The 10,493-nt window shown below is 34.9% G+C and overlaps 1 protein-coding gene across 1 annotated transcript; it reads left to right on the forward strand.

Moving 5' to 3' along the window:
- The first annotated feature begins 6,078 nt into the window (after window positions 1–6,078).
- LOC102732018 (cyclin-dependent kinases regulatory subunit 2) lies at window positions 6,079–6,549 on the forward strand. Its single transcript, XM_006727016.2, has one exon. It carries the CDS (start codon window positions 6,090–6,092, stop codon window positions 6,327–6,329), a length of 240 nt encoding a protein of 79 aa, XP_006727079.2. The 5' UTR covers window positions 6,079–6,089; the 3' UTR covers window positions 6,330–6,549.
- The last annotated feature ends 3,944 nt before the right edge of the window (window positions 6,550–10,493 follow it).

Genomic DNA, 10,493 nt, shown 5'->3' on the forward strand with positions numbered 1-10,493 from the left:
CGTGGCTGGGCACATGTCCTGGAGAGTGTGAGAGAAGGAAGTAGTTGGAAGAGGGGCCTGGAAAGTAAAGCTAGAGTCTTAAGAATGGCCTTGGCACTTAGTTTTCCTGTAGGGATACTGAACATGTCCTTATGACACAAGCAAAAAGAAGTAATTCCAGGATGACTAGTAGGGGAAGATAACCTTTGAAGGACAGCTATTAAGAATTAGTCATTATAGGGCACCTGGGTGGCTCAGTTGGTTAAGCGTCCAATTCTTGATTTTGGCTCGGGTCATGATCTCAGGGTCTTGAGATCAAGCCCCCGTTGGGCTCCGCACTCAGCAGGGTGTCTGCTGGAGATTCTCTTTCCCTCTCCCTCTCCCTGCCCACTTTCACACGTTCATTTACTCTCTTTCTAAAATAAATAAACAAATCTTTAAACAAAAAAGAATTAGTCATTGTAAGATTGAAGGCATGTTGTTATATTTCCTAACATTTTATGTTTTCATTTTATGTGCTATTTATTTTAAATTCTTATGGGAAAGAACATAGAACAATTTTCAGTTACTCTAAAATTTTAATTTGGACCGATTTGTAACTAGGTTTAAGTGTTTTGGATTTCAATTTAAGAGCAATGGGGAATCACTGAAAGCGTTTAAGCAGGAAAAACATGATATAATCTTCGTTTTTGAAACATGACTCTGGTTTTAATATGGATATGACTTAAAGGACTGTGACCTTCCAGTAGAGAGATGATGATGGTCTAAAATAAAGGAATGATGATGGAAATGGAGAGAAATGGATCCACATCCAGTGTATTAAATAGAGATTAGAAAACCCTTAGGAACTCACTGATAAGAAGAGTAATTATGAGGATAGAAGCAGGGATGACTGCTGGGTTTCTGACCGGCACAAACTCTATGGCCATCTTCACTACATAGGGAACATAAGAGGAAGGAAAGCAGATTTTGCAGGGAAAGAGTTTGGATTTGACATATTGAGGCTGGCGTGCTTTTGGACTTTCCGAAAGAGATCTGGATTACTGCATTTGCTGTATAACACAGTGTTTTGGAAATTCAGTATAATTAAATGTTCTAAACTCATATAATGTGTCAGGCATTTTGCTGATATCTTTGCATGCATTTTTCATTAATCTTCACAAAACTTACAGACTTACGATTATTTTTTTTTTTAAAGATTTTTATTTATTTATTTGAGAGAGAGCACATGAGAGGGGGGAGGGTCAGAGGGAGAAGCAGACTCCCTGCTGAGCAGGGAGCCTGATGTGGGACTCAATCCCAGGACTCCAGGATCATGACCTGAGCTGAAGGCGGTCGCTTAACCAACTGAGCCACCCAGGCGCCCTAGACTTACGATTATTACTGTTATTATTATTGCTACATTATTAGTGAGAAACTGAAGGTTTTATAGGTTATGTAACTTGTTAAAATTTTTGGAGTTAGAAGTAGATGGCAAAGGTGTGATTTGGGCATCGGATTTGTTCGTTTCAAGAAGCAACACTCTTAATTACTTTGCTGATTCAAACAAGTGTAATAGGAGAAATGGTTACTTTCCAGGTTGAAGTAAGTAATTCAGGGAAGAGAAGTCAGGCAAGATCTTCTTATTTCAGAAAGACAATTAGAAAAATGATAGTGATTTCGTTTGCCAAGTGTTTTAAACATCTCCAGTAAGTGACAAATAGTAGAATAATTGACTATAAATGTTATTCCTGTAAATCTACCTAAACTTTATCAGTTTAGATCCTATGAAATTTCAATGTGCTTGTGGGTCCTTTTACGCATTGTTCAGGAATTTGCCCAAATTAGCTGGTATTACCTAATAGACTTTCTCAACACAAATCATGACTGGTAATAGTTCTTTTGACCACTGTGGGCACCTAATTCAACACCAGTAGTTAATACTAAGTGTAGCAAGTATATGACATAATGACGATGGAGTATGTATAAGGATTATGTCCTCTTGGGTTAGTATGGCAGGCCAGCTTAGACCAAGATTTTCCTTTAGAAACAAGAGCATGTATTTAAACATAGCAAGAGGCAAATAACAATCTCTCTTTTCTTTGCCATCAAAATTGAAACAGAATGTGTTGGATGCTAGGAACTACATTAATGTATAAATTTTACAGAATACACTCTTCTCCCCTTTCTGCCCACTAATATAATTTATAATGCAGTAATAGCCATCATTTCTTAAAGATGTGATGCCCATAAAAGCTCCCCATCTTCTTCTCTCTGTAGACACTTTAGAATGATCTGTGCCATTAGGTAACAGGTAGCTTTTTTGTTACATATATTTCACACAGTGAATGATATGACTAAGTGGAGAACTTGCACACCTCAATTTTGACTAATGCATAAAGGAGCTATCGGAACTAAAAATCAAATACGAAATTCCTTCTCCATCAAGAAAAAAAATAGCAATTTAACAAATGAGGAGAATCATAACTTCCTTCTACATCAGGGTTTCTCAATTTTGAAATTATTAATAGTATTTTGGACTGAGCAATTCTTTGTTGTGGAGGCCCTAACAAGATTAAATAGCATCACTGGATTCCACTCACTAGATTCCAGTAGTGCCTATTCCATCATGACCATCAAAAATGTCTCCAGATATTGCCAAACATCCCCCATGGGGCAAAATTATTCCTGGTTAAGAACTACTGCTTGATATAAAATGTCCTAAATCATAAGAGTGCCCCTAATGTATTTATACTTTTGCCTCATTTATTAACATTATCTAATCAATTCATAAGAACACATAGAATATTTATGGGACATATTTTGTAGGTGAATAGGACGGAATTAGTGAATATAAGATATAACAATTCTATCAGCCTAGATTAAGATACTGGGAATTCTGTCACATGAAATTTTGACAGGTATATTTGATTTAATACAATTACTTTTGAGAATTTTTCCACTCTGCAGGAAAATTAACCTTGAAGTGGATAAGGTTAGAAGATACATGTATGAGAAGTGAAGGAACAATAAAAATAAAAAAAGGAACAGAAATTTAACAGAAGTTTAAAAGAATTACCATGCAAAAGAAAAAGGAAAATAATTGGAAGTTGGAGAATGCAATTCTCAAAGGTCTTCTTCCAAGAAACAGTGGTCTCTGAGCTCACTTCAGAGAAAATTTAAGTCACATGTGGTGGAACTGACTGTTTAGGTTTTGCACAGATTGATTGTTCTATTCTGCATCAGACAGGAAAATTTTGCAATCTTGTTGAATAATTAGAACACTCTGAGTAAAGCAGTAAAACTTTACTAAAATAAGAAAAATTGCCTAACATGTGAGACAATTTTAATTCAAAATGTAAAAAACTCTCTGCAAAAACTATTTACCATGAAAACAACCTCAAATTCTGCATAGATTGTTGTGTTTTCTGTGTGTGTGTGATTTAAGAGAGTAGTTGGAATGATCACAATTTTTAGCAGACTAGAAATAAATTAAAACTGTTATCACAGTTTTAAATTCTCAAATGAATGCCTGCATTTCAAGGAACAAAATGCAGTAGATATAGGATGTCATTGTGTTGAAGTATTTAATAAAGGCATATTAATTTCAAACATGCTTTTACTTGTGTCCGAAAGTTTTCCATGATGGTTTTGGAACAACTGAAAAGAATTTTTACCTGAACATGATTTAATCTTCATTATTAAAAGCCACTAACAGAGACACTTTTGTAGATTGCAGTAAATTCAGTTCTAAAATTGGAGATTGACAACATCCCGTGAGCAAGGAATAAGCCAGAAACACTCATTACTTCACTTGTACCTTCATAAAAGATCTATTACTTTTTAATTGTATCTTTGTACATTATTTTGATTTTATTTAAAAGATTGAATATATGTATTTGAAAAGATAAGTTAAAGTTAATAAATAATAGCCTACCATTTTAGTATTATATACTCATAATCATGGCATAAAGAACACTTTCATATGTCATCTGCTATAACTCTCACCAGTTAACTTACCAAACTAGCAAAAAAAAATTTATTGCTATTTTGCAGAGGCAAAATGTTAGGGTTGGCTATATGAAATGATCATTTAGAGTTCATAATTAGAAAAATTTGAGGCTCGAGGGGCACCTGGGTGGCTCAGTCATTAAGCGTCTGCCTTTGGCTCAGGTCATGATCCCAGGGTCCTGGGATCGAGTCCCACATCGGGCTCCCTGCTTGGCGGGAAGCCTGCTTCTCCCTCTCCCACTCCCCCTGCTTCTGTTCCCTCTCTTGCTGTGTCTCTCTCTGTCAAATAAATAAAATAAAATCTTTTTTTTTTTAAAAAAAAAGGAAGAAAAATTTGAGGCTCGAATCCAAAGCAAGTAAGCAACCTCTCAATATGTTGAAATTTATAGATAAAGTGACACAAATGTTAGTGTAACTCTACTTTGTCCTTAGCAAGCTTTACAAAGCCTGTTTCAGATAAGTTTCATGATATAATACACCTGTCATATTTAAATTTCTGTCTATGCTTTCCAGCATGCTTTTGTTTTTATATAAAATATCTCCTCTCCTCTCTGACCTTATTTGTCTACTCACCTTTCCAGACACACATAGATTGCAGGATCACTATAAACATTTTTGAATAATAGTTTAGAAATATCTGTCCACTCACTTTCTAGAGCTTTTTAGAGTCATCACATTTGATATGCACCTAATTACATTGTATACTGTGTTCTTTGTTGTCAGTTTAAGTCTGTTTTTCTTATCTCCTCAACTGTATTGTAATTTATTTATTTATTTTTAACTAACTGTATTGTAATTTGTTTGAAAAAGGGATATATATGTTCATCATTATTCTATATCTCAAAGAGTGAATTGAATCATATCTGTATATGTATATATATAATGATTAATTTTATACTGGTCTTTAGTTCTATATTAATATTTTGATGATAAAATTCTATGTTCATCAGTTATTTATTGACATAAATTATTTTAAGCCTTGTGGGCTGGCTACCTTTGTTACTCTTATTAACCTCATCTTGGTGATAGGTTATATATATACACACACTCATTCTCCTTCTCTCTCTCTCTTTCTCTCTCTCTCACAAACACACACACACACACACACACACACAGAAATATCATGCCCAAGCCCGTGTCCTCAGGAACTTGTTTTCTTGTCATTGGCCATAGGATCACTCTTCTTTCCTCTTAATTAATGTTACCTTTCAATGGAAATTATGCCTTGAGCATATTTATAAAATGTGTGTCTTATGAGGATTTAAAAATTATGATAATGAAAATGATCTTGGATATTTCAAAAGTAAGATGCAGAAACTATTTTTGTCAGGCAAGTCTTTGCTTACCACCAAATTATACTACATTATTGTTTCAACTTCAATGTCTAGAACACACTTTCTAGGTTAAAGTTGGAATATATATATATATATGTGTGTGTGTGTGTGTGTGTCTATATATCTATATCTATCTCAATATACTCCAACAAACTTCTGAAGAAAATATAGGAATTTTTTTCTAATTTTCAAAGCACAAGATTATATATGCTCATAAAGAATGCCCAAGCTAATTTCTAACTACCTAGATAATGATATATATGACACTTGGGGTTTTATTCAGAAGATTGCCTGTCATTCTCCAGAAATGATAATTACTATTTTACTAATACAAAATACATTCTCATTTATTGAGTCCTTTCAGGGAATATAATACTATTTGTAGAAAGAAGCAAATTAAAAACAATCTTGTTCTTATGGGCGCCTGGGTGGCTCAGATGGTTAAGCGTCTGCCTTCGGCTCAGGTCATGATCCCAGGGTCCTGGGATCGAGTCCCGCCTCGGGCTCTCTGCTCCTTGGGAGCCTGCTTCTCCCTCTGCCTCTCTTTCTCTCTGTCTCTCATGAATAAATAAATAAAAATCTTAAAAAAAAAAACAATCTTGTTCTACTTTATATTATAAATAGCTTTCCTAATAAATAATATACACATAATATTTAAAGGACCATAAATGAAGGATTCCTTTTAAAAAAAATTTATTGACTCGGCAGTCGAGTCGTTGCTTTGGCCAGACCAGGATGTGTGGCCCGCTGCGCCCTGTCTTTGCACCTGTCACTCCCGCCCGCAGTATGGCCCACAAGCAGATCTACTACTCGGACAAGTACTTCGACAAGCACTATGAGTACCGGCATGTCATGTTACCCAGAGAACTTTCCAAACAAGTCCTGAAAACCTATCTGATGTCTGAAGAGGAGTGGAGGAGACTTGGTGTCCAACAGAGTCTAGGCTGGGTTCATTACATGATTCATGAGCCAGAACCACATATTCTTTTCTTTAGACGACCTCTTCCAAAAGAGCAACAAAAATGAAGTCTGTCTGGGGTCGTCAATTAAATCTTTTTCAAATTTAATGTATATGTGTATATAAGTTAGTATTCAGTGAATACTTGAAAAATGTACAAATTGTTGATCCATACCTGTGCATGAGCTGTATTCTTCACAGCAACAGAGCTCAGTTAAATGCAACTGCAAATAGGTTACTATAAGGTGTTTAAGATAAAATTTCTTCTAGTTGGTTTTTCTCTTAATATAATTGTCTGTTTGACTTTACATGTTACTTTTGTTAAATAAAGTTTGTATGTTGCATTTATAGAAATAAATAAATAAATTGTCTCTGACTTTGGTCTCTAACTTATACATAGTCTTTTAACCATAAGTCGTTCTATTAATGGAAATGAAAAAACATGTTTTAAATTTTATATGAATGATTACTTTTCTTTTTGGATTGTTACAGTAATATATATTCATAAAGTAACTAGAAGTGAATACATATTCATATAAATAAACTACTGTTTAGATGAATAAATGGGGATAAGGAACAAATTTTCCTTAAAGAATAGTCTCAAATTTTATATATATACTCATATACTCATATATGTGCATATGTATATATACACATCTATAATAGGACCCAGATATAGATACATCCACATGCAAAAAAATAATAATTTCATACTTGGAGTTCCAAACCAATACTACGTTGCTTATTGTATTGTTAAAATTATCCCAGTTTTGGTTGTTGAGAGCTTTTACAAACTGACTCCTATGCTGCTTCAACATACCCCCATACATTTTTTTTTTTTTTTAGCTGTTTGGCTTTTGTTGTTGCTGTTGTTGTTGTTGTTGTTGTTTACTTTCTGGCACTACCAGCATGATGTGCCTTAGTGCTAGAAACAGCCATTTCTTCAAGCAGACCCAATTTCTTTCATTGGAAAATGGTACCTATTGCCTTTGAACATTGGTAAAAATTATTTTTGTTTTTTAAGATTTTATACTCAAGGGGCGCCTGGGTGGCTCAGTTGGTTAAGCGACTGCCTTCGGCTCAGGTCATGATCCTGGAGTCCCGAGATCGAGTCCCGCATTGGGCTCCCTGCTCAGCGGGGAGTCTGCTTCTCCCTCTGACCCTTCTCCCTCTCATGCTCTCTGTATCTCATTCTCTCTGTCTCAAATAAATAAATAAAATCTTTAAAAAAAAAAAAAAAGATTTTATACTCAAGTAATCTCTATACCCAATGTGTGGCTTGAACTCACAACCCCAAGAGCAAGAGTTGCATGCTTTACCAACTGAGCCAGCCAGGTGTCCCTGAACACTGATAAAAATTATTAAATTATTACAAAATTAAAATTATTTCAGAATTCCATTATTCTAGAACAAACCTAAAATTATTACAGAATTTTTTATTTTAAATCAGCTGGCTACCTGTGTTTGGAAGCTAGACAAATGAGATTAGATGTGCTAGGTGCTGTTCTACTAGTCCTAGACATCACTGATTATATTCAGATATATTCTTAAGAAGTGAGTAAGCACTCAGAGACTAGAGATTGTCTTTTGGGGGCCAAATCTTAGCTCTGTGACTTATTTTGGCAAATTTCTCTTTTCCTCTCTTCCTCATCTACAAAATGTCTCTATTAGAGGGCTACTGTGAGAATCAATTGAGACAGACCAAGAACAGTGCTTAGTACAGAGTAAATGTCTAATAAATGTCATCATTGTTGTTATTGAATCTTTACAAATAAGTGTTATTTCTTCTGTGCTTGACACCCATTATATTTTTTAATTATTTGTGAAAGGAACAATACTTTTCAAACCTAATACTTTCTCCAGTTATATCTTGTGCTTGTATTTAGGTTTTTGTATAGTGTTTATGCTTGAAATGAGTTCCCCATTCAGCAAGCAGCACCATGAGTTTCCTTCAGAGTAATAAAATTAGGGGTGTCCTATTTTCACAGGGCTCCTGATTAGGCTAACTCTCCCTGGAGGGAATTGCGGCTCTCCCAATGCCTTGGATTCTCTTTGTTGAGTCAGCTGACTACCAGGGCCTTCTGTCTCAGCTCAGAGCAGACAAGGGGCCCTAACTGGCAGATTCAGCACTCTGATCCCTTGTATTTGATGATTTTTTTAAAATTTCTGTAATTATGGCATTTTCCCCTGATAATTTATTCTCTATTGATACAGATTATAAGAAATTCTTGGTTTTTTTTAAATATTTTATTTATTTGATAGAGAGAGAGATAGCGAGAGCAGGAACACAAGCAGGGGGAGTGGGAGAGGGAGAAGCAGGCTTCCCACGGAGCAGGGAGTCTGATGTGGGGCCTCGATCCCAGGATTCTGGGATCATGACGTGAGCCGAAGGCAGACAGTTAACGACTGAGCCATCCAGGCACCCCGTTATTGGTTTTTTTTTTTATAGATTTAATTCATTTACTTCAGAAATTTTCTATCAACATATCCCCTGCTATTCACACAGAACTGTAGTGTTACATCTCATCTTGAATTCATGCCATGTGGTCTATGATAGAATGGGCAGCATGCTGATTCAGTCATGTTTTTAAAATGGGCAAGTGCCTACAAGTTGTGATACTTCCAAATTCCAGGATAAACCTGACATAGAGCCAAGCTATGTTGGATTCTGTAATTTAACAACTGTTACTTGAATGCAGTGAATTTTTCATTTTAGGGTTCCTCAAGTATACAGATATATGTATAATGTGTGTGTTTATATTCATGTAAACATCAGAAGCAACTGAAAATAAATATTTAACCTTTTAAATTATAAGTTCTATATAAAAGCTGTGGGCAATAATATTTTTTATAATGACCTCATTGCAATTATGTTTTAATGACCATTGTATTAGTTTTCTATTGCTGCATAACAAATTACTTCAAATAATGCTTAAGACATAAATTTATTATCTTGCTGTTTGCATGAGTCAGGAGTCTAGGCATCTTAGTTGTGTCCTCTTCTCAGATGTTGCAAGGATGAATGAAGGTGTTGGCCAGTGGTTACATCCTCATTTGAAACTTGGGGTCCTCTTCTAAGCTTATTCAAGTTCCTGGCACAATTCAATTCCTTGTATTTGTAGGACTGAGGCCCTCAGCTTCTAGAAGCTGTCTTCTACATAGGTGGTTTAAAAAGTGGCTTTTGTTTCTTTAAGGCCAGTGACAAGCATCTCTGCTACTTCAAGTCTCTCATAAAATGCCTGGATTCTCTTTTAAAGAGCTCACGTGGTTAGGTCATATGCACCCAGGGTAATCTTCTTTTGATTAGAGACTTTAATTATATCTCTAAAAATGTCTTTACTTTCTATCGTATTCTACTGGTTAAAATAAGGAAAAGATAGAGAGTATCTACAAAGAGGGAAAGATAGAGAATATCTACAAAAAAGTCTACAGCTAACATCATACTTAATGGTGACAAACTCAAAGCTTTCCTGCCCAGATCAGGTACAAGACAAGGATGTCCCCTCTCACCACTACTTTTCAATATTATCCTGGAAGTTCTAGCTAAAGCAATAAGATGATAAAGGAAAAAGACACAGATTGGGAAAGCTGAAACAAAACTCCCTTTGTTTGCAGATGACATGATCATCTATGTAGAGCTGAAAGAATTGACAAAAGAAATTCTGGAATTAATAAGTGATTATAGTAAGGTTGCAAAACACAAGGTTAATATGCAAAAGTCAATCACTTTCTTATATACCAGGAATGAACAAATGGAATTTGAAATAAAAAATACAATACTATTTATATTAGCAACCCAAAACATTGAAATACTTAGGTATAAGTCCAACAAAATACATACATGATCTATATGAGGAAAACGATCATACTCTAATGAACAAAATCAAAGAACTAAATAGATGTAAAGATATTCCATATTCATAGATAGAAAGACTCAATATTGCCAAGATGTCAGTTCTTCCCAAATTGATTTATAGATTCAGTGCAATCCCAGTCAAAATCCTAGCAAGTTTTTGGTGGATATTGACTAAATGATTATAAAGTTTATATGAGAGAAAAAGATCCAGACTAGCTAACACAATTGTAGAAGAACACAATCAGAGGACGACTATCTAAATTCAGGACTTAAAATAAAGCTATGGCTGTGAATTGTGCAAGACTGTTGAATCTCAGATCTGTACCTTTGAAACAAATAATGCAATATATGTTAAGAAAAAAAAAAGAAGAAGAAG

Source organism: Leptonychotes weddellii, chromosome 5 (genome assembly GCF_054177405.1).
Source record: "Leptonychotes weddellii isolate Sample4059 chromosome 5, ASM5417740v2, whole genome shotgun sequence".
NCBI lineage: Eukaryota > Metazoa > Chordata > Mammalia > Carnivora > Phocidae > Leptonychotes > Leptonychotes weddellii.

Bases quoted from the DNA above. Each gene is read 5' to 3' on its own strand.
- LOC102732018 (XM_006727016.2), top strand. From the start codon at position 6,090: ATGGCCCACAAGCAGATCTACTACTCGGACAAGTACTTCGACAAGCAC.